This window comes from Penicillium riverlandense (assembly GCF_028828495.1).
Source record: "Penicillium riverlandense strain IBT 135883 chromosome Unknown utg000006l_segment0_segment0, whole genome shotgun sequence".
Taxonomy (NCBI): Eukaryota; Fungi; Ascomycota; class Eurotiomycetes; order Eurotiales; family Aspergillaceae; genus Penicillium; species Penicillium riverlandense.
Window position 1 is genome coordinate 570,129 of NW_026643197.1, and position 22,955 is coordinate 593,083.

The 22,955-nt window shown below is 51.1% G+C and overlaps 8 protein-coding genes across 8 annotated transcripts; 4 read left to right on the forward strand and 4 right to left on the reverse strand.

Annotated features, from left to right (window-relative positions):
- Nucleotides 1–597: 597 nt before the first annotated feature.
- N7474_006475 (kinesin family protein) lies at nucleotides 598–2,991 on the forward strand (the record flags this gene model as incomplete). The annotated part of the gene is made up of 3 exons (XM_057197885.1): nucleotides 598–883; nucleotides 939–1,348; nucleotides 1,411–2,991. 3 exons carry the CDS (start codon nucleotides 598–600, stop codon nucleotides 2,989–2,991), a joined length of 2,277 nt encoding a protein of 758 aa, XP_057051325.1.
- A 278-nt stretch (nucleotides 2,992–3,269) lies between these two features.
- On the reverse strand, nucleotides 3,270–4,806 carry N7474_006476 (putative MFS monocarboxylate transporter (Mct); the record flags this gene model as incomplete). The annotated part of the gene is made up of 2 exons (XM_057197886.1): nucleotides 3,270–4,441; nucleotides 4,509–4,806. 2 exons carry the CDS (start codon nucleotides 4,804–4,806, stop codon nucleotides 3,270–3,272), a joined length of 1,470 nt encoding a protein of 489 aa, XP_057051326.1.
- Nucleotides 4,807–7,598: 2,792 nt separating this feature from the next.
- Nucleotides 7,599–9,085, reverse strand: N7474_006477 (AIM24 family protein; the record flags this gene model as incomplete). The annotated part of the gene is made up of 7 exons (XM_057197887.1): nucleotides 7,599–7,886; nucleotides 7,952–8,171; nucleotides 8,225–8,343; nucleotides 8,395–8,565; nucleotides 8,619–8,690; nucleotides 8,743–8,861; nucleotides 8,917–9,085. 7 exons carry the CDS (start codon nucleotides 9,083–9,085, stop codon nucleotides 7,599–7,601), a joined length of 1,158 nt encoding a protein of 385 aa, XP_057051327.1.
- Nucleotides 9,086–9,461: 376 nt separating this feature from the next.
- On the forward strand, nucleotides 9,462–11,842 carry atm1 (ATP-binding cassette Fe/S cluster precursor transporter ATM1; the record flags this gene model as incomplete). Its single annotated transcript, XM_057197888.1, has 6 exons — nucleotides 9,462–9,833; nucleotides 9,889–9,948; nucleotides 10,010–10,124; nucleotides 10,172–11,487; nucleotides 11,535–11,751; nucleotides 11,802–11,842. The coding sequence occupies 6 exons, from the start codon at nucleotides 9,462–9,464 to the stop codon at nucleotides 11,840–11,842; spliced, it is 2,121 nt and encodes a 706-aa protein (XP_057051328.1).
- A 577-nt stretch (nucleotides 11,843–12,419) lies between these two features.
- Nucleotides 12,420–12,724, forward strand: N7474_006479 (uncharacterized protein; the record flags this gene model as incomplete). The annotated part of the gene is made up of 2 exons (XM_057197889.1): nucleotides 12,420–12,447; nucleotides 12,525–12,724. 2 exons carry the CDS (start codon nucleotides 12,420–12,422, stop codon nucleotides 12,722–12,724), a joined length of 228 nt encoding a protein of 75 aa, XP_057051329.1.
- A 690-nt stretch (nucleotides 12,725–13,414) lies between these two features.
- Nucleotides 13,415–16,661, reverse strand: N7474_006480 (VAC14 family protein; the record flags this gene model as incomplete). The annotated part of the gene is made up of 9 exons (XM_057197890.1): nucleotides 13,415–14,034; nucleotides 14,085–14,164; nucleotides 14,214–14,332; nucleotides 14,382–14,486; nucleotides 14,541–15,337; nucleotides 15,388–16,075; nucleotides 16,126–16,296; nucleotides 16,374–16,536; nucleotides 16,594–16,661. 9 exons carry the CDS (start codon nucleotides 16,659–16,661, stop codon nucleotides 13,415–13,417), a joined length of 2,811 nt encoding a protein of 936 aa, XP_057051330.1.
- A 1,017-nt stretch (nucleotides 16,662–17,678) lies between these two features.
- N7474_006481 (sulfatase family protein) lies at nucleotides 17,679–19,797 on the forward strand (the record flags this gene model as incomplete). Its single annotated transcript, XM_057197891.1, has 6 exons — nucleotides 17,679–17,846; nucleotides 17,902–18,058; nucleotides 18,115–18,578; nucleotides 18,632–18,842; nucleotides 18,898–19,322; nucleotides 19,396–19,797. Coding segments are annotated over 6 exons (1,827 nt in total), but the record flags the coding sequence as incomplete, so codon positions are not given.
- A 674-nt stretch (nucleotides 19,798–20,471) lies between these two features.
- N7474_006482 (MFS general substrate transporter) lies at nucleotides 20,472–22,584 on the reverse strand (the record flags this gene model as incomplete). Its single annotated transcript, XM_057197892.1, has 9 exons — nucleotides 20,472–20,548; nucleotides 20,604–20,709; nucleotides 20,758–21,091; nucleotides 21,151–21,281; nucleotides 21,332–21,710; nucleotides 21,759–22,060; nucleotides 22,116–22,252; nucleotides 22,313–22,436; nucleotides 22,477–22,584. The coding sequence occupies 9 exons, from the start codon at nucleotides 22,582–22,584 to the stop codon at nucleotides 20,472–20,474; spliced, it is 1,698 nt and encodes a 565-aa protein (XP_057051332.1).
- Between the last annotated feature and the right edge of the window lie 371 nt (nucleotides 22,585–22,955).

Below are 22,955 nucleotides of genomic sequence, written 5' to 3' on the forward strand. Positions count from 1 at the left end.
TTAGCTTGGGCCAATCAGGGGCCTCGCATGTGACTTGCTCGTACTGTCTGTTATCGTCGTCTGGGCGAGAGGATAGATCGAGATGATGGAACAGAGATTGTAAATAGCGATAGAGGGGTATTTATCGATCGCTCTGGAGCGAAATCCAATAAGCATCCATATCTGTATCGGTGTGCCACCTCATTCTGGTAGGGTGCTGCATGGTCCAACTATATATTTCCCAACACCAACACACCACAAGTCGGCACCATCGATGCACACATACGCTCCCACAACAAGTATATATTGCAGACCTAGATCGATTCATGATTTTCATCCTACCTAATTCAAAACGCACATCTCAAGAATGTGTGATTCTCTCCTCCCTACCCCCACAGCCTAGGGGTTCCTCCGTTGCCCCGCCAACGACCGACACACACACCTTCAACTCGGCGAACACACGAGCTCCTACACTCGTCGACAATCCCCGTGTCTTGCAGCCAACAGGTAGGTTAGGTAGCTTTTCAATTCTTCGGGAGGATTTCTTTCTGTCTTTTCATTTGTTCATTTCATTCCTTTATTCCTTGTTTGTTTCATTTGAATGAAGGAACTGCCACAATGAGTGTCCGGGTCGTTGCGCGTGTTCGACCTCTCCTCAAGTCCGAGCGGGAGCTCGACGTGATTCTCCGCACGGGTGCTACAACTGGTACTGCCGACTCCAAGACGCGTCAGTCGACTGGTGACAAGAAAAGTTCCCGCGAAGGCGCGGCTTTGGCTGCGTTGAGGGATCGGGATAACCTGGTGCGGATTCCAAACCCGAAAAACGAGGGCGAGGAGTATGCCTTCCAGTTCAATGCCGTCTATGACTCGGATGCGTCGCAGCAGGAGCTGTTTGATGCCGAAGGTACTTCCTACCACCCCCAGAATGAATACCCCGTCTCATTGAAGCTACTCTATAGTTGCACCCACGATCAAGCACTTGTTCAACGGATTCGATGTCACCATATTCGCATACGGTGTTACCGGGACCGGCAAAACGCACACGATGCGCGGTGGGAAGTCCCTTGCTGACCGGGGCGTGATTCCCCGGATGCTTAGTGGCATTTACCGACGCAGTCGGAAGATCGAAAAGGATAGCGACGGAGAGACCAAGGTACAGGTCTCTTTGAGCTACTATGAGATCTACAATGACAAGGTGTACGATCTGTTCGAACCGCCCGAGAAGCGCACACTGGCGGGACTGCCTCTTCGAGACAACGGTGGCAAGACCGTGGTCGTTGGGCTGACGGAGAAGCCCTGCACGAGCTTGAAGGAGTTCGAGGGGCTCTATGACCAGGCGAACACCAATCGGTCAACCTCTGCAACAAAAGTATGTCTGCTCTGCCTGGATTTGAAGATTCGAGGACGGTTGCTCACAACTGACTCCTCTAGCTGAACGCACACTCCTCACGATCCCACGCGATCCTCGCGGTCAAGGTTACTGTCATATCTCCCGATCAAACTCGGGTCAGCACTGCTTCAGCCATCGACCTGGCGGGTTCAGAAGACAACCGTCGCACTGAAAATGACAAGGAGCGAATGATTGAATCGGCTAGCATCAACAAGAGTCTCTTTGTGCTGGCTCAGTGCGTCGAGGCAATCAACAAGAAGCAACATCGGATCCCGTACCGCGAATCCAAAATGACTAGGATCCTGTCTCTGGGCCAGAACAATGGACTGACAGTCATGATCCTCAATCTTGCCTCGGTTCGGTCATACCACCTGGACACGATCAGCTCGCTCAACGTCGCCAGTCGGACAAGGAAGATCGAGGTCCGGGAGGTGGAGAATGACCCGATGTTCAAAGGTCCGGCAAGACCGTCAATCCGGCCTTCGATGGCAGCGTCGCGACAGCCTCTGCGCCCACTGACCGCTTCAGTCAACGTGAATATGCCAGCACCTGCTGCAAAAGATCCAGCCAAGAAGGATGATGAGAAGCCTGTGAAAATGTTCAGTGTCTATTCGGATCGGCCGCAGAAGCCTCATATGTCACAGCTTCGCAAGCCTGAGGTGTCCAAGCGGCCCTCCCTTTCTTTTGATGGCCACACTTCTCGCATATTGAAGCCTGCCCGTCAGACACTGGCCCCAGTTACGGAGCCTTCGGCAAACTACGCAGACTTTTCTGCTGCGAAGATTGAGGAGATGGTTGAGAAGAAAGTGGAAGAAATCTTGGCTGTACGTGCCGTGAGCGAGCAATCACGGCAGACGCAAGTTCGCGAGCTGAACGAGAAGGTCCAGCGACGACTTGAAATGCTGGAACAACGTGTTGAAGGCACCGAGGATGCAAGAGCGGAGGGTCTCTCCTATCTACTCATGGCCAAGCAACACCAAGCACGCGGTGAAGACGCCTCTGCACTGAAGATGTACCAGCTGGCACTGCCTCATTTCCCACACAATGAGAAACTGGCAGGCAAGATTGCCGCTTTGAAGGAACGAGTCCAAGGCAAGACACGGGGGCCACAGGTCTTCACTGGCGCTGTTTCCTCTCCTGGCAAAGGGAGATTCGGTAGCATGCTGTCTCTCAAGAAAGCGTCCCCAAAGACGTTTGGAAAGCGCCAGTCGGAGGACTTTGATGCAGATTACGAGGAAAATGCTGGTGGCGATGGATTCTCCAGTGACGAGAATGTCTCTCGTCCACGTCACAAAAAGCGCGCCACATCAAAGTCATTCACTCGCGGCGAAGCCGACCTGGACGCGATGGACTGCGAAGACCCCTCTGTCTCACCTCGCACCATTCATCTGCTATCGATCATCAACTCTCGCGACGTCAGCCAGATCAAGCTGCTGAAAGGTGTTGGCGCCAAAAAGGCCGAGGCCATTGTCGATTGCCTCTGCGAGATGGACCACACCCCCGACGTCGGCTTCGTCTCTGATCAGCCTCAGTTCCAGGTTAACACCCTCGCGGAATTGAGCACTCTCAAAGGCGTTGGTCTCAAGACGGTCGAGAATATGCGGAATGGCGTGCTGGTTTGATCTTTGTCGGTCCGGTGTTGCATTCGGGGCTTGGGCATGCAGACTCGGGCAGGCTTTTACTTTTTCATTGTCCATCATCGTTCAGCGACGGCGCTGGGGCGTTTGGTGTTTTATATACTTTCAATACGAGGGTTCTCGTCGATGCTAATTTTATAGTTATACAGAATCAAAAAGGTGGTTCTAACCCGTCTATCATATTATGCTCAACATACCCAGTTCTTTTTATTTAACAAAAGCACAAAAAACACCAACATAATGCAGCCAATAATCCTCCCAATTTACACCTTATTGAGCTTGAACCCACCCACAACAGTCCTCGCGGCGACAAAGAAAGTCGCACCCGCGAAAATCACCACACCGCAGAAGATCTGCAGCTTGGTATAAGACCCATGCAGCACATCGGGAACGAGCGCACCACCAATGGGCGTACCCGTCAACGCCGCAAAAGAGATAACAGCAAAGAAGGTGCCGTTGCGAACACCCACCTCGCGCAGGTCAGAGATCTGAGCGACGACAGCAGGGGCGAGCGACACAAACGCACCGGAGCTGAAGCCATACAGGGCGCTGAAGATGATGGCGGGCACGTTGCCGCGCGCGGGCAGCCAGAGCGCCAGCACCAAGATTGCAGAGAGGAAGGTGGTTAAAATCAAGACGTTGAAGCGACCGATTTTGTCGGCGATATAGCCCGGGACTGTTCGGCCGAAGATACTCGCTGCATTCAGAATGGGAACCAGGTAGTTGGCCAGATGCTCTGACATGCCGTACCGCATCGCCTGGGTAATCACAAAGGTAAAAGGCAGGAACATGCCCCAGAAGACACAGAAAGCGCCCGCAACCGTGAGCACGAACCGCAGCTCGGTGAGCGGCTTGAGGAAGTTGAGGATATGGAACGGCTTGCGGCGATGCTGCAGCCTCGAACGCACCGTGAGATTGGAGACGCCCAGCAGGGCCAGAATCATGAATGCGCAGATGCGCATCGTCCAGGCGAATCCGACCTTGGGAATCAGTTGGGTGACCATGATGGGGAAGATGACACCGCCCAGACTCGACCCAGCGGCTGTGACGCCCAGGGCAAAGGCGCGGCGTTTGGCGAACCAGGTGCTGACGGAGTTGATGCAGGCGTAGAAGACGGCACTCGCGCCGAGCGGGCTGCAGATTCCTTGCGAGAGGAGGAATTGGTAGTACTCTGATGAGAGCGAGGCCATCATCAGGCCGAAGACGTGCAGAATTGTGCCAGCTAGGATGAGCCAGCGCGGACCGAAGTTGTCGAAAAGTGTTCCGAAGACGGGTCCCTGATGAGTTGTTAGCATGATCGAGGTAGTATCAGAGAAAGCAGTACTTACACCCAGGAACATGACGAAGGTCTCTAGCGAGGTGATCCAGGTCACAGTGCTGGTAGACATGCCGCTCAACTGATGGCTCTCATAGTATGTCTGGAAGACACCGATACCTGAAATCAAATCAGCCCAATCCCTATAAAAGCTCGAAAGTACACTCACAGTTAATCCAACCAAAACTAACGAACAATCCGCAGAACGCGCCGAGCACAGTGAACCAGGCCTTTGCGCCTCCGTCCGGTGGAGGACCTGGCGCCGGCGTTGCGGGAGTCGACATCGGGGCCACATCTTGCTTTTGGGCCTCAGGATCCTCCGGTCCCTTTTGTTCTGATGTCTGGGTCTTCTCCGGCCGCGCACCCTTCTCCGGGTCGGTGCTCACTTGTGCGCTGAGTGGTGGAGTTGAACTCTCCGATGGGCCTGTGTTGGTCGTGGCACTGTCTATAGACGGCGAAGCGTGCCGTTGCTCGTTCTCTGCCATAGTGTGTAATGGTTAAAGGTATTTCCGCAAGGTCTGTCGATAATCAACTATATCAGAATGAAATTCCTCACAGCGCAGACTCGGATTATATACTGTTATCCCCCACCGACAGGGAAGACATAGATCCAGACCCAAAAAGCAAAAAAAACAAGCTTGTGCAAGGTGGGACAGGGGACGATTTGGTGCAACTTACGGTGGCAAACGGGCACGCAGCATCCATCCGTCCACAATCGAACGGGTCTCGAAATTTGCTTTCGTTTTTAGGACAGAGTCGGCAACGGTCTGATATAGAGCGTGTAAGAAAAAAGAAAATTATGAGGCCCAAAAGGAGCAAGAGAGCAAGCTAATATTTTTTTTTATCCAAGCAGTACTTGGGGCCCCACTCTCGCTCTATCGCGCCAGGGGATATCGCGTCTTCGGAGGGCGAAGGCCGAGCCGAGCAGCGAAAATCCGGGTCTTCTTTGGTTATCTCCCCTTTCTCCCTCGTGATTGTGCGGAAAGAATTCCTTTGTTCAAAAAAGGTTTTATAAGCTGTCAGCTTTATTATTCCGACCTTTTTTTTGCCGGATGATTATTTCACTAGACAAGAGACTGATACTCGCTCTCGGACATAAGCAGATTTAACCCGAGCGCCAGAACGCTGGGTGTTCGGGGATTTCCTAAGTGGAAATAAACCCCGGTCCGGCTCCAGCCTTGTTTGGGACTGGCTCAAGTTGAGATTCAGACTAACCGTGAACTGGAGATGCCCAGAGTAATCCTCACCTGATGATATCAGAGCTGTCAGTCGGTCTTGAGATCGGGAATCCTGAGCCCCTGTTGGATGTGCTCCCACAGTAATGTACGCCGTTCTGCGGCTGTTGGAGCGGATCTGTAACGATATGGAAACTAAAGCATACTACCGGTATTGTGGTTAATTCCGGCTTACTGCATTTTTCCAACCACAGTTGGGATTTTAGTTCCAGACCGAGTACGGGGTAAACGGATGTCCGTTGGGTCGGAGGGCGTTAATTAGGGGATCCTGAGTGCAACTACGTACTCCCGAGACTACCATGCACGAGTCCATAGTAACACAGGACAACGACTTGATTATTTTATTGTCTCTATCCTAGATAAGGTAGCCAGATTATCTCATCCGACTTATCAATCCAATGACGCTAGCGTCAAGATAAAAATGGACGACGCGACAATCCCGGCGCTTAGCCCATCTCTCACCTCGTCTTCTCAATCTAACTGGCGGAGCCTAGAATGGCATTGTACGCTTGGTTTCAAGACATCCAGTCCATAGCCGCTGCTTATTTCCATACATCAGCCTTCCATATTTCACTCCTAGACACGAGGTTGGTTGGCTCGGTCCGTCCATGGAGCCTCTGGAATGTAAGAGGTTGTTTCATAGTTCGACCGATCTCTCGGCATTACCAAGAGATCCAATCGTCTTCTCACAGCAAAGAATCGGGCGTTAAAAGAAACACTTATTAATAGCCTGCCATCCAACTTGAGACATAGTATTGACTGGGGATTCTCACGGAATAACAATAGGAAGGACTATCAACTCCGTGGCGGTTGAAGTCGATATCTATATACAGACCTTTGGGCTGATTTGTGATTTACTATCATGTTCACTTTACTCAACAGGATGCTTTTCTAGATTTTTCCAATCGAGATATTGCAAAGTATAGATGGAGTGCTCGGACTGCGACCTTGGATATAGCCATATCCCTTCCATTCGGACCACCATCATAGACGGCAAAACGTCGACAGTCACCTACCAGGATTGGGTGCCAGCTACGTCAGCAGCATCAGCAACGTCAAAATCTTCAACTCCTCGATCAACGTCTGTTGAATCAACAACAGCCAGCGACGTGCCTTCTACCTCTAAACTAACTTCCTCTATTGCCGGCTATACTTCATCTTCCTACTCGACCATATCACAAATAACTACGACTACAGCCATAGCCACCTCTACTTCCTCAACCTCAACATCATCTCTCACCACCCCAACCGAAATTTCATCATTAACAACCACTCAGACAACATTACCTTCACAATCAGCACATTCATCACCACACAGCCACGATCTACCAGAGGCTGCAAAAGCAATGATCGGCATCGGCGCCGGCTCAGCGGTGATTCTCGCTGGGTTCCTATCGTGGCTATATCTGCGGCACAAAAAGCGACGGAAAGCAGCCCGTCAACGGAAAATCGACCCATTCCCCTGGCTAGCAGGTTTACCAGAGGGAGATGATGACAGGTTACGAAAGCCTTACGAACTTAAGGTACTATCACCACGGATCAAGGCGGCGGTGGAGCTTGGGCTCGACGGGCAGAAGTATGAGTTGCCTGCTTCGAGGACGTGGAAGATCTCGCGACGGCATGAGTTGAAGACTTATTTTTGAATATTGCTCAAATTGTATATATAGTTTCATTTCAGGATTATTCTTCTAGAACAATACGTCAAGTCCAATGCCGTCCATGTTGGTGTATCAGCGTGTACATCGGCCCGGATGGTCTCGCCGGGCTACACAACAAACGAGCCGCGTAACACAGCATAGCCGTGGATGGGTGAATGGATCATTTAGTTTCAGATCGGGCCTTCGAATCGGAAACAACCAAGTCACAAAAGGAAACTGAATCGATTGCGGCAGAGAGCCGAGATGCTCAGGGAAACAAAAAAGAATACTATACAGTACAGGCCAAGATATGCAAACCTGATATCAAAATCCATCCCATCTCTAACCAGCCAACGCAGCTAGTAAAAAACTCCTCCCATAACAGCTAGACCCGGATCTATCTATCTAATTCGTGCGCCCGACCTCTTCAATATCCACCTTCCCGTCCTTGCGGATCCTTGCTACGCTCTGGCTCGTCCCCTTGATTTCCTGGGTTAGATCCTCGACGGAGCGTGCTAGCTCCGGTATTGTGTTGACGGCGGCATTCTTCTCCGCTGCTTCCGTGGCGGTGATGGTTACTCCGCGCTCGACGTCGGCGATTTCGTTTGCTTCGCGCTGGGCCAGAACGTCCTTCAGACGAGGACCGCGCGTCTGGACCAGGATGGTCGTGGGGCCATCGAATTGCAAGAAGAGCTAGATGGACATGCCGTATTAGTTATTGTGATCTAACGAGGGAAAGGGAAATAAAAAAGACATACCCTATCGCCCCAGATGGTCATGCGAGACCAGGTCCGCACTTTATGCAGGAAGCGCATCGTGGCCTTCCAGGTGTTTGAATCGGACATGTCCTGGATAAACTTGTTGTTCTGTAGGAGCCTTGGGAGTGTCTTCAGGCCGGGGACCTGGAAGTTCAGAGTGGTGGATTTGAAACGGTAGGGGCGCGGAGGATTCGAAGACATTGTGTAGGCGACCACATTGCTACGTCGGTATGGATTAGCAAAGACCAAAATACAAGGGAAGATATGGCACACCTAGGATGAGCAATGTACTGTTCACCGGCCTTCAACTCGATCGAGTAGAGTTGTCCGTTGCCAACTAGCGCCATCAACCCTCTGCCTGTGACCTCAGAGCTACCCCAATGAGCCAAGCTCTGCACACATTAGCCGATAATCACAGAAAAACAAGAAGAACCCCCACGAACCAGATTGGTATTGACTCTCGGCTTGATAGCTAGAGACCGGCCTGTCCATGCTAACAGGGCTCGTCGCTGGGTAATCATCCAGTCCACAGAGCCATTGACATTCACGACAGCGAAGGAGGTGGTAGGGGATCGAACGGAGACGAGTGCTGTAACGGGACTGGCCGAAGAGATCTGAGGATTTGATTAATGACTTGTCCGTGTTTGAGACCAAGGATCACTCATACCTTCTGGTAGAGGAAGGGTATCCCCACGACGGACCTCCGGAACGGCTCTAGAACGCTCAATGTCGAAACCACCTTTGAACCAAAATGTCAGTCTAATATTCCCACATGCGACCAACTTGCATACATTGTCCGCCTTGCCACTCAACCCCACCAGAGTTCCCCGTCGCGTATACAGGTTCTGGGACGCCGAAAGCGATACCGACAACAGCGAGTATGGGGCGCCGACGACCTCGAACCGCGCATCTACAGGAATGACATGTCAGTAAGTCTTCCATTAATCATGAGCGATCGAGGATACCCCGTGATTCCGCGGCACTGGGCGTGTTGGCCAGAGGTAAATAGTCCTTGACGGTGGACGGCTCCTCCGCAGGTGTTGCGCGAATCTGGACGCATCGCGATTGCTGCAGGGCCAGACGAGGCACTCGCGCCCGGGACAGAGGCCGGACACCTCTCTGCAGGGCTGACATGGTGGCGGGGGGAGGGAGGCACGACGAAGGGAGACAGAGAACCACTACGTCAAACAACGATGGAAAACCTGCCGGGAAATCGTGGATCCGAGGTCGCCTTCTTTCTGCCCTACATTCGCCCTTCGTCCATTGCAACACCCCGAGGATCTGCGGTGTCTGACGGAGACAATCACATTGAACTAGTTCCGTTGAATCGCATTATTATTATCTCACTGTTTTGCCCTCACGCCAATCCCTTTCCTCCGATCCCGGCGCCCACGAATCCCCTCCGGCCAAAGCTCTCGGAGACCTGCCGCGCGCGCCGCTCGCTCATTGAGCTTCACCATGTTACCCTGAGCCTGATTAGACCCTTAGTCAAAACATTTGATCTCCAGCCATGCTTCTCAGAGCAGCACGCTCACCATGCTGGCGGCCGGCCGCACGACTCGCACATTCGAGCTTCCCCGGCCGGACACAATGGACGAGACTGGGCCACGGGCCACAGCAGCTCCGGGTATTCACATCAGATGGTGGCCCTCTACGAAAAGACGCCAAAGACTCCAAAGCCCCATCAGCAAAGAGCAGTCCCGCACCTGCACCGCCGGTGTCGCAACTAGCAGCCGCCAACCTGGTCCAGACCTCGAAGGAGGGCGATGAAAAGCCAGCGACCAAGAAGCCCTTGTTGAATGAGTCGGCGGTGGGTACGAAAGAACAGAGGAAGGCCGACTGGGCGATCATGAAGGAAATGGCGAAGTACTTGTGGCCCAAGGTCCGGCATACTATCTCGCGAGCATGATGAACGATATACTGATATTGTCTGGCAGGGTGACTGGGGTACTAAGCTTCGTGTTGGAACGGCCTTGTCGTTGCTGGTTGGAGCCAAGGTCAATTCCTCTGCAAATGGGTTTCTGTGCCATCGGCGCTGACGTTTCCGTGTTTCCTCAGGTTCTGAATGTCAACGTACCTTTCTACTTCAAAAACATCGTCGACTCGATGAATGTGGACTTTGCGTCTCTCGGTGGGACCGCGTATACCGTGGCAGGGACAATGATCATCGCCTGTAAGAGACCCAATATCGGAGACAAGACACCGGGCTGACGGTGGCAGATGGCGCGACCCGCATTGGAGCGACAGTATTCCAGGAGCTGCGAAATGCGGTGTTTGCCAGCGTGGCGCAGAAGGCCATTCGGAAAGTGGCACGCAATGTCTTCGACCATCTCTTACGATTGGACCTCAACTTCCATCTCTCTCGCCAGACCGGCGGCCTCACCCGGGCCATTGATCGTGGAACCAAGGGTATCAGCTTCTTGCTGACCTCCATGGTCTTCCATGTGGTCCCAACCGCCCTGGAGATCTCTCTTGTGTGCGGCATTCTGACGTACCAATATGGTCTCCAGTTTGCTGCCATCACGGCAACCACCATGGTTGCATATACCGCATTTACCATTACTACCACGGCGTGGCGCACAAAGTTCCGGAGACAGGCCAATGCGGCCGATAATCGCGGAGCCACAGTGGCCGTGGATTCGCTGATCAACTACGAGGCCGTCAAGTACTTTAACAACGAGAAGTTTGAGGTGGCGCGTTACGATAAAGCACTGAAGAACTACGAAGACGCATCCATCAAGGTGACCACGTCCCTGGCATTCTTGAACTCAGGCCAGAACATGATCTTCTCTTCTGCGCTGGCCGCAATGATGTATTTGGCTGCCGACGGGGTCGCGACTGGATCACTGACCGTGGGAGATCTGGTTATGGTCAACCAGCTGGTTTTCCAGCTCTCCGTGCCTCTCAACTTCCTGGGCTCTGTCTATCGTGAGCTGCGCCAGTCTCTGCTGGATATGGAGACGCTCTTCAACCTGCAAAAGGTCAACGTGACGATTCAGGAACGGCCCAATGCCCAACCCCTGCAACTGAAGCACGGCGGCGCGATTCGCTTTGAGAACGTCACCTTTGGCTATCACCCGGACCGCCCGATCTTAAAGAATGCGACGTTCACCATTCCAGCCGGGAAGAAATTTGCCATTGTTGGCCCTAGCGGCTGCGGCAAATCGACCATTCTGCGTCTCCTTTTCCGGTTTTATGACATCCAGTCCGGCCGCATCCTGATTGACGGGCAAGACATTCGAGATGTGAGCCTCGACAGTCTGCGAAAGGCCATTGGCGTCGTTCCGCAGGATACGCCGCTGTTTAATGACACCATCGCTCACAACATCCGATACGGGAACATCGCTGCATCCGACGAAGAGGTGCGCCGGGCTGCCGAGCGCGCACGCATCGACCAACTGATCGAGCGCCTACCCGAGGGCTACGACACGGCGGTGGGCGAGCGCGGCATGATGATCTCGGGCGGCGAGAAGCAGCGCCTGGCTATTTCGCGGCTGCTGCTGAAGGACCCGCAGCTGCTGTTCTTCGATGAAGCGGTAAGGTTTCTTTTTGTCCCGGCCGGGCCCTCACTTATGCTTGATAGACTTCTGCGCTCGACACGTACACGGAGCAGGCGCTTCTTCAGAATATCAACAGCATTCTCAAGGAGAAGAGCCGCACCAGTGTGTTTGTGGCTCATCGGCTGCGCACGATCTACGACAGCGACCAGATCCTTGTGTTGAAGGATGGGGAGGTTGCGGAGATGGGATCGCACCGCGAGCTGTTGGATCTGGATGGGATCTATGCGGAGTTGTGGAATGGTGAGTCTTGGTATTTTCTATTATTTTCCCCGCCACTAACAAATGCGCAGCCCAGGAATTATCGCTGGCGCAGGATTCAGACGAGGCGTAGATGTAAGAATACTACTAGTCTAGACCAGCCACACACTCGCATGTCGTGTGTACTCTAACTCCAACCCGCTAGTGCCAACGTTGTTCCCCACTTCCCCTTTCTCATCTTCTCCCACTCTCACTTGTCTCTCACTCCACTCTCACTCTCTTTAACCTGCCAATTCCACTTGTTAGTTCTTTCTAGGGCCAGCCCCTACTTCCACTCGTTGCCCCTGCCCCTCGCAGCATCTTGCATTCCCAGTCACACGCGACACCACATTCCTTGCGTTCCAGCCTCCCGCCTCGCTCGTGTTCCCCCAGACACCTCGTGCTGGCCCAATTGACTTGTGCCACAGTAAGTCAAAAATCCCTGGAATTCAGACACATGCCGTCTGTATTGACCAATGTCATTGTTGTAGCCCAACCTCGTCTTGAAATTGTCATCCACCGTCGGCGACCAAGGTTGCGTTCCACCGTTCCTGAAAGTGGGAACGATTGGCACTCTTACCCTTGGGTGTGTGTTCCATATATAGCTTTCGTCAGGGACCACCGGCAGAGAATTATCGTCACACCAACTCCTGTCACATCACATCGCAACAATGGGCCTGATCGATAAACTCCAAGCCAGTATGTCCTCTCCCTCCCTGCCAGCCCGCCCCCACGGCCCTTGGTCATCCGTAGCTAATTGCTAATCCTCGACCCAGGACTCGAGCTCTACCGCCTCGAGCAGCGCTACACCCGCCGCAAGAACCGCAACACCTTCACCACGGGCGCGCAGTACGTCGATGGCGAATACATCTACTCCTCCAACGGTTCCAGCCTGCCCACAAGTCCCGTCTCCAAGCACTCGACCGGCAGCTGGCGCCCGTCGGGATCGGGATCGGGATCTAGATCGCCGCGGTGATTGATTTCTCGGTCTCGTCTTTTTGGTCTTGTTCTCTAGCGACCTATCCTATACACCCATCCCCTCGAAAATTTCAGCGTCTTCTTGCGCCATTGCCTGAAATTACCCTTGTCTCGCCATCTTCGCGACACGTTCCAGCGGAGATTTTCGAAACTTTTGCTCTGCTCTGTCGCCATGTCTCTCTCTCTCTCTCTCTCTCTGTGTTTGTGTGTGTCACTCCAGTCTTATGAATGGGTTCTTCCTGGAGAGAACCATGACAGTTGGAAGTTTGGACAAATTCCGACTTGTTAACTCTTTGGGAAGAGACCTTATGATGTCTGCTCGATGTCTTGGTGCTTGCACCCACCCACTTTCCGTGTCTGGTTTCCTTGCTCCTAGGGGATGTTCTAACCATTCCCGCTTAACTTCGCTGTTCATATAACCATTGAATATACTCTTTTTATTCCTCTTCAATCCAACCTAACTATACTACAATCAACAGTCAAGGTTGTAATTATAGAGATAAAACTACCTGGCTCGCTGGGGTATTGTTATTCATCAAATAAGACGTGCCTCAACCACCCCGATATTCTCAATCAATGATACATACTCCCCCATTGGAAACAGACCCGCACAGACCACCAAGCGTTTGGCTTTCCCCTTTTGCCGTGCACTGCCAAGGAAAATAAACAAACCCAAAGATCGTTAGCTTTACCTCTTCGACTTCCTCCCACCAATACCCAGCCGGCCTAGGTTCGGAAGCCCGGATTTCTGCCTATGCACGGGCCCCAGAAGCGATGCCCCGGCCGGTTTTCCTCCCGCGCCATCAGGTGCGCCCCCGCGACCTCCGAGAGGAGCTAGTCCTGCATTTGCACCAGCCCCGGCAGCGCCCCGCGGCGCATCAGGGAGACCGGCTCGATCGCGAGCACGAGTGTGGTCCGTCGCGGCGGCGGAGAGGGCAGCCGTTAGAGAGGGGTCGTTGAGTGTATCGGTAGCGTCGAGGGGATGGCGCTGCGCTGCGCGCTGGGCGCGCCGGGCGCGTTCCTGGACGGATTTGTATTTGTCGAGGAGCTCGACCCACCGGATGGTTTCGTCGCGTCCTTTGAGGCGTGCGCCGCTGGAACGGTCGTAGGAAGACGACGAGGAGGCGGACGGCGCGGTCTGCGCCGTGCTGCGTGGTCCGCCGTGTAGGAAGCCGATATTGCTGACGCTGTTGAGGCGGTTCTTGAGGGCGGCGAAGGCGGAGCTTTGGGGGAGGAGCATCAGGACGCCGTAGAGGCATTTGTAGAGGTAGGGGTATTTCTCCGGCTCGAGGAGTTGAAGGCGGAGATCTATGGGGAGTGAGTAACTGAATTGACAAATGATCCCCACGATAACCTACAGGTGAACACGGGTGACTCCAAAAGCTGGACCAGTTTGTCGATCTGGATCAGCATGTTGACGGTCATTTCGAGCTCGGCGCTGGATGGATGTTAATAAATGTTGGTAAATATTGCCCGAACTTCCTTACAAGACTTGGAGAAGGTTGTAGGCCTGTTCATAGGCCTGCGCAAGAAGACATAGAGAGAAGGTCGAGACTGCGTTGTGGCACCAAGACCTGAACAGCGCAACGAAGAACATTTGGCCATCCTTGAGAAGCAAATAAGTCCTGTAAATGCAGTAGGATGGATGGGCGTACCTTGGTATCAAGATTCCTCAATCGTTTCCTCAGATCAGAGAGCTCCGGCGCAGTGATGAGGTTATTGTTCAGATTTTGGACCATAATACTAGCAAACTCGAGATCCTGGTTGAAGCATAAGCATTTGATATCCTACCACACACGGGTCCCGAGACTCACCTCCTCCTTTTCGAGACAATCTGCCAGAGTGCGGTAAATACGTTCCGGACTCAGGTTCAGACAGAGCTGCCTGATGATCAAATTCCCGCGCACTTCCAGTAGATGCCGATCCGTGGAGAACAACTGCAACAGATTGACCATGAACGAGGTGAAGTAGCTGTCCTCGCTATTCCTCGAGATCTGCGACAGAAGTTGCAGATCCTTGGTCACGACTGCTTCCGCAGGGTCGGACAGGGTCTTGAGAAGAGCTGGGAAAGTTCCGTCGTTGAACGCAACTACCTTTTTTGGTGCTTTGCGATGTAACATGATGAGCCATGAGAGGGCCGCTACCCGGGTGGCTTCGTTCTCGTTCAAGAATTGAAGGGTGAGAGAGCTGACGGCAGCAGCATAGTCTAAATCGGCCGGCTGCGCTGGCACCGAGACGGCACTCCGCGGTGTCATAGTCCCGGATGGCTCTGGCAGTGTGGATTGCCTTCTTGAGTCAGGGATTGTCAGTTCCGATGATTTCGACCCAGGTATTGATGCCTTGTCCACGCTCTCTTTGCTGGTCGTATTAGAGAGGACCCTAGAGGGCATCGTTTGTGCTGCCTCGTCCGTCGTATCGTCTGACAGAGAAAAAATATACTCAAGGAGGGATTTGTTGACTCTGTTTGCTGCTAGCCGCACTTGATCCGAGCCGCTAGACATGGCGGGAAGTACCTGAGTCAACAGCCGTGGAACAAAGGGAAGGATATCTTCGGGGCTGATGTCGAAGAAGGTATCGATCCAACGGAGAGCGGTCAATTGCATCTCCTCCTCTGTGCGAGGTCAACAGTGTGATCACGGATAATTGGGAAAGCAGACTTACCATATGAGGTATCGACAAACCCAACAAGTATGTCCAGAATCTTCGGGTAATCGATTTGTACATCTTGCCCTGGGATCCAGTCTCCATCCGCTCGAACTCCTTCATCATCAGCAAACTCTGACACTGAGTCATCCACGGCGATGTCATCTTTCGCAGCTTCCTCAATAACGGGAGTTCCAACGGTTTGGTCGGTCTTGATGCTGGCAGTGTCACTTGCTGCCGAGCGTCTGCGACTTCGTTCGCTCTTGCGGCTTTCCTCAATCCCTTTCTTCAATCGCGTGATCCTTTTGATTTCGGATAGAAACCGGTCCAGAAGAGCTTGGGTGGCAACATTGACATCTTTCGTCGGGCCCCCGAGAAACTTGATCAATCCGTCTAAAAATTCAGGCAAGTAGCTCACCAGCTCCAGATCGGGGATGGTGTCCAGCAAGGTCAACCACGACACCAAGAAATTTCGTGTGAACGGGCCAATAACATGTATGCGATCTTTGAGCAAAGGAATGAACCTTGCAAGGGAGAATGCCGTTGGAAGCTCGGTTTCTTCGACCGTGTCTGGATCCGCCGCCTCCTTCTCGGACACCTGTAGAACCGACACATACGAGGCCGCCGACTCGGCCACAATATCCTTAACTAAGCGGTCGAGGAGTTCTGCACCATTCTTGACCGAGAGCTCAGAGTCCGACGCAAGCTAGACTGCCTGTCAATACCCTCCCACGAATAATGGCGATAGGCACCTACCTTGGCCAGCGCGTCAAAGATTTCGTTGAAGAACAGCAACACTTCTCCCTTGGCGACCTTGGCAATGTTATACATGCTCTCGCAAGCATAATACCGGACGCGCGCGTCTTGATCCGAAAAGCAGGCCAGAACCGGCGGCACAATCTCCTTCAGGTATGGTGCGACCCCTTCCTAAGAAAACAGGACCCAGAACATATCAGCGCACAATGTTCGACACTCGCCAGCATTCCTAGCCGAGCTACACTCACCGAACCCAGAGCTATGGAGGCCGCGGCCAGCCCGATCAGACCGCCGTTTCTCGCGTGGGGCTGGTGGACGACGTAGGCATAGTCATGGCAGAGCTGCTCGACGATCTTCTGGATCTTCTCGTGTTCACCTCCGAAGACGGCATCGCGTACGACCTTTTCGAGTCTGGAAGGAGAATGGTTTGATCAGCACTTGTGTTTTTGGGCAGGCAAGAGAACATACTCTAGGGCCCCTTGTTTCCTCTTGTCGTAGAGCTTGTCGTTGAGCAGTCGCTGGATTGAAAGATCCATCGCTGCTCACAACACTGGCTATTTGGAGCTCCAGTTAAGCAAGGCCCATGGCGAAGAAGTTGGTGGGGATGCGCTGGCAACGCGGAGAGACCGTGACGTAGTCAGCAAAGCTCGGGCCCGCTTTGGGCGGTCTAGACTGCCGTTTGTTGATGTCCAGAGGCACGGCGTAGCTACACTCACTACGTATTATTTCAACTGCTATATGATTACGTATATCCTCGTACTATCTCTCACAATAGGTATCGCACAATCAGATTAACCTAGAGCATGGTAGAAGTCAAAGAATATCTCTGCTCTAGCTCGGTATTCCAGATAGTACACTTGCTATATCAGAATAAATACTAACGCTCTAAGAAAGAGTGAACCACTGAGCAAGGTTTCACAGATAAAGAAGACACAAGAACGGATCAGATGAAGGAAATCAGGTCCTACTCCCCTCTGAGAGGAGTCAGCCCACCTCAAGAACAGTTCTGAGGATCGAAAATCACCTAGAGACGTAAGAGAGGCTAGAGCCTGTTAGTGACTGCCTAATGTCTGGGCGGATACAAATTTCAGGCCGGACTAACCTAAGCGTCGGTATCAGTTGCCGTAGACCGGCAGACAGGTTATCGAACAACCTAGAGCCGAGCCCCACCAGGTTTAGACGAAGCGGGATAAATGTGCAACAAAACCATCAACTATCAACCAGAGACCCTAAGTGGCTATTATCCATATTCTGACAAAATGATGTGCTGCTCGGTCATCGGCAGCTCGGCACGGTATTCGGTAAAGCACCGAATGGACCAGACGGGATGGAGTTAATGCATTTATTTTGCTCAAGCATTATTGGCTTGAGAATTGTTCTTACGATGCTGAAAAAGCCTACGGTAAAGTTTTCTGCTTTGTATATCGTGGAGATTTTCCGGTTGCCGTCTGTTCCGTATTTGAAGGAGTCTTCATGATTGTGTTTGAAGACATTACGTATACTTAAGTGGTTCAGACTCCATATATCTCATGAAGAAGGAAAATTGAACAAGAGCCTTGCCTGAGGTACTCCGTCCAATTACTATATTTCTCACAATGCTTTTTATCGAATCATTGTTCCTGGCCCTAGCGGCATCTTGGGGCGCTGCTGCCACAACTTCAGCAAAACCTAACATACTCTTCATCTTGACCGATGACCAAGATTGGCACATGGAGTCCATTGTATGATACAGGGAGATAAAAGAAGAAGAGCTCAATAGACTAACTGGGAAAACAGCAACATATGCCCTTCTTGCAGAAGTATATAATCAATGAAGGCACTCTCTACAATAACCACTTCTGCACCGTTGCGCTCTGCTGCCCGTCACGGGTTACTCTCTGGACGGGAAGAACAGCCCATAATACGAATGTAACTGACGTTTTCCCTCCTTACGGTACGTGGCTGCTATCCTGAAGACAGTATTTAAGTCTTGATACTGAGACGCCGAAGGCGGCTACCCCAAAATCATTAGGGAAGGCATCAATGAAGATTATCTTCCGATATGGATGCAAAATGCAGGCTACAACACGTACTATACCGGAAAGCTCTGGAATCACCACAGTGTCGATAATTACGACAACCCGCGAGCAAAGGGCTTCAACGGCAGCGACTTTCTACTTGACCCGTACACATATGAGTATTACAATGCTCGCATGTCAAAGAATTACGGAGACCCAGTTAGCTATGAAGGACAGTACAGTCCGGACATTGTGGCAGATAAGGCCTTTGAACTTATGAACGAAGCGACTCGGCACCCAGAGCCGTGGATGTTGACTGTTGCCCCAGTTGCATCCCATGGTAATATCCGCTTGATCGGTGGCTGGCATTCCGATGCTCCTAAGTATGCTGAACGACATGCGCATCTCTTCAGAGACTACAAAATCCCACGAGACAAGAACTTCAATCCTGTCGAGGTGAGACAAGAGATCTAATCGCAGATATCCTGATTGCTGACCAAGGGAAACAGCAAGGAGGCGTCTCTTGGGTCAAAAACTTGCCTCTTTTGAACGATACTGTGATTGCTTACAACGATGAATACCAGCGAGCACGCCTCAGATCTCTGCAGTCTGTCGACGAGATGATTGAGGGTTTGGTCAAGATGCTGGAGGCCAAAGGCCAACTGGATAATACATACATCTTCTACACGACAGATAACGGATACCACATCTCTCAGCATCGTAAGCATGCCCCTCTGAGCACCTCCTTTAACAAAGTTGCGGCTAAAAGAAGCAGGCTTGCACCCTGGAAAGGAATGCGGTTATGATACAGATATTCATATCCCCCTGGCTATCCGAGGCCCCGGAGTAGCTGCCGGACGACAGGCCAATGCCGTGACATCGCACACTGACCTATCTCCAACCATCCTCAAACTAGCAGGAGGCCTGTCACGGGAAGATTTTGATGGACAACCAATTCCGATTTTTGCAGGAGAGACTGCCCAAGAAACGCAGAAGTGGGAACATGTCAATATCGAATTTTGGGGCCGGGCAGTTCCAGAGGGAACGATGGGCAGGTACTCAGACGATCACAACCCAGACTGGGGTTTCGCGGGTGCTGTGAGAAACAATACTTACAAAGGTCTGCGATTAATTGGAGACGGTTACAGTCTCTATTACTCTGTTCATTGCACTGGAGAAAGAGAATTCTATGACTCTATAGTAAGATCACCTTCGGCCATCAACCCTTTTCTCTCATATTCGAATTTGCTTCAGACGCTTACAAGCTATACAGAAAGATCCAGGACAGCTTGTGAATCTATTCGATGATGAAGACAAAGCTTTGTCATACTTCCTGAGTGGACGTTCATTTAGTCAGATCATCGACCGACTGGATGCCCTGATGATGGTGCTGAAGTCCTGTAAGGCCGAGAGCTGTCATAAGCCTTGGAGCGTATTGCATCCAGACAGGAACGTTGAGACTCTAAAGGACGCATTGGACCATAAGTTTGATGGCTTCTACAGAACCCAGCCAAAAGTCTTCTTCACATCCTGCGAGCTAGGATACATTCGCGAGGCCGAGGGCCCGCAGCACCCGCATATTTTCGAGTCTGCAGCTCATCATCTAGAGTTGAGAGATCACGGGGCTTTGGAGCAGAGTTTTAAATATGAGGGCCATTGGAGCCACTGGGTCTAATTGGCTTTGGTGATTCTCTGATGTGAAAGATCGACAAGGTGGTCAAGTGACGCCAAACAGATTCATTGAAAAGAGAAAGGAGGGAGAATGTAGATGACGAGCTTCATAAGTTAGATACTATCTAATATAAGCCAAGAAGCTTTTACTGGAACCAAATGAAACAGGTGATCATCGTCGATCTGTATATCAACATTTGTTCCCCTCGATACCATGCTAAAGATTTCCTCGCTGCAGGGTGGACCGATCAAGCGTTCTAAAACCTGCCAACAGAGGTCAGCATTTCATAGCTGCCTCCTGCAGTTTGAAGGAAAACGCCATATAAGCATTCTGATCTGAGAATATAGTTAATAAGAACCTACTCGTGCAAAGCCAATTTATGGGGCGTGTGATTCGGGAATGCTCGAATCAGAATAACATGAAAGCCACTAGATTGGAAAGAACCATATGCTAGCATAGTACTTGACATGAGACTGCGATGCGCAATGTTCCATACTCACAGCTCACAAGCGAATCAAGCAGTAGACTCAATTTGATAATGTATATCCTTTAAACTAACGCAAAGGAAAATGAACAATAGCTTCTCCATCTTTCAGAAATTATACTCTTCCACTTCCGCACTAACCCTCGGTAATTTCCAGGATACAAGTTTCTGCGGCAATTTTTTTGATCCGTTTTTATCTCTCAGAGAGTCTTTTCTCACGGACAACCAGAGCTGCAACTAGGGCCACTCCAGCACATGCGAGACCCAAATCTTGTTCATTTATGTTAGCATTGGATCTCTTATTTAGAAGTCGTGAGATACGTACAGAAAACTGCCTGAAAGCTTGAAATATATGCAGGCAACATCAGTCTTCGTAACTTTTCGCTGACATTTTGAACGAATCGGATATCCTCCAAAGCCTTCTGTACGATCTATACTTTTGTCAGTCATTCTGTGAAGATTACCAATTACATACTCACATGTTGCTTGTTGGTATGGTTTTTGAGGATACTGAGCAATCTACGCCGCAGTATTACCTGCTGGACGGCACTTGCAGCACTGACACCTAAAACTCCTCCAATGTTCCCGCTAAGATAAAAACCCGAACTTGCAATGGCGATATCCTCGTCATCCATGTCATTCGCAAGTGACACGAATACTGCGGAGTGAGCAATGCCTGTGCCAAATCCACCAGAAAAGATGAGTGAACTTTGCAGCGGATTCGTATCTCCACGCCAGTAGATGATTAGCGACACAAAAGCAAGCATTGAGTTCACTGATGCCAGCACAATAGGCAGCTTGTAACGACGATGCCTGAATATAAGTATGAAAATATTAGGGTGTCTCTCTAACGAAATTCGGGGTTGACTGACTTCATGATCCATCTGCCTGTAAGAAGGCCACCCAGTGTATTGCCCACGATCGCGGGAATAAGATACAGACCTGCAATTCCTGGACTTGCTTTCTTTGTCACTTGCCAATACAACGGCACTGTGAACATAAGCTACGAATAATATTAGCCACTTTATTTTGTCCGTCTAGTCGAGCTCATACCGCTGTCTGTGTCAAATTTTGCAAGCCAATTAATGTGTAGCAATTGACAACCGAATATTTCGTCATCAACGTGAGAGGAAATACTGGCTCCTGCGCCCAATAATTCTCGATTAGAACGAAGACAATGCCACTTGCGAGGGCTATTGCAGCCGCGGAGATTATGAGAGGATGAGTCCAGGGGACTTTCTGCCCACCCATATCGAGGATAAGTAAGGCAAAGGCGATGTTCAGACTCAGCGAAATTGCTCCTCCAATGTCGATGCGCCTGAATTTCTCCCATGTACTGCGGGTGTCGGATGATCCCTTTCTGGTATTGGGAAGCCACCTCTCGACAAGCCAAAACGCAACAAGTAATAGTGGGCCTTGGCCCGAGAAGGCCCTACAAGTGATGTTAGTTGGGAGAAGCAGCAAGCCAGTATTAACGCACCATCTCCAACCAATTGTTTGAGCAAGAAAGCCGCCAAATGCGCCCCCACAGCTCCGACCTACAGTCTGTATGACGTTGACGTAGGAGCGGTACACCGCCAATTCATGAACAGGGACAAGATCAGTCAAAAGTATGGCCACCATACAAACCATTCCTGCACCGCCACAGCCCTGGATAGCCCGAGCTGTGATGATCTGAGACATGTTTTGTCCCAGACCTGATCCCACTGTCCCAATTGCAAATATTATGTATGAGGCCTGGAGGCAACGTTTCCGTCCGAAGATGTCACTCAGCTTTCCATACTAGTACCTTGTGAGTTCTATGATTTTGGGGTTAAACAGAAATTTTACGACTAACCAATGGCTGTGCAACACACTGTGCCAACATGTAGCTTGTCATAAGCCAGCTACCGGATTGGAGGTCATTGAAATCCGAGGATATCTGTCCATAAGTAGCAAGCACAATACTTCCGTCGGCTTGAGAGACGAAGACACCTGAAACAAGCAAATAAAAACATTTTAGCATATTGGCAACTGCTTCACGATATGGCTTACCGATAAGTAGGATAGCAATCAAAGTGTTAAGAGACTTCCGATTGACCTCTTTGTGCCTGCTCCCATTCTCATTGGGCTGGTTTTCCTCGTCTACTTCATCGATATCACAAAGTCCCTGCCAGACCTTTGAGTAACAAATTGTGCATTAAACTCTAGGATCTTACTGAATAAACTTCCTGTTCTGAGGAAGATTGAAGTAGGGGAGTCACTTCGTCCGCGATAGAATAGGTTGCATCGGCCATTGAAGGGTGCTCAACAGTATCTTTACTCATAGTTACTGATCTGGGCTGAACCTTGAGTGAAAGTTAGTAAGATAACTTGGTTGTTTCTGGTTTTTCTCAGCTCAACGTAATGAAGCCCAGACATTTATGCTATGCCAGGGAATCCTCATATATCCCTGAACCAGCGCTTCTCCACGGCAACAGCCCTTCAGTCAACAGGACCAATATGATGATGTCCTTCTCCGCATATCAAGAACCAATCCGACCAATTTCTCGGCGTAGAATAAGTCCAAAGTTGATCATTGTCCAATTTAGTTCTCGGTAGTCGGCAGGTCTTACCGAAAGCCTATGAGCTGCTTGGCAAGCCTCAACTCTACTCCTCAGTTCATACAGAGTCTTAGACCATTCGATGGCCCCGCTAT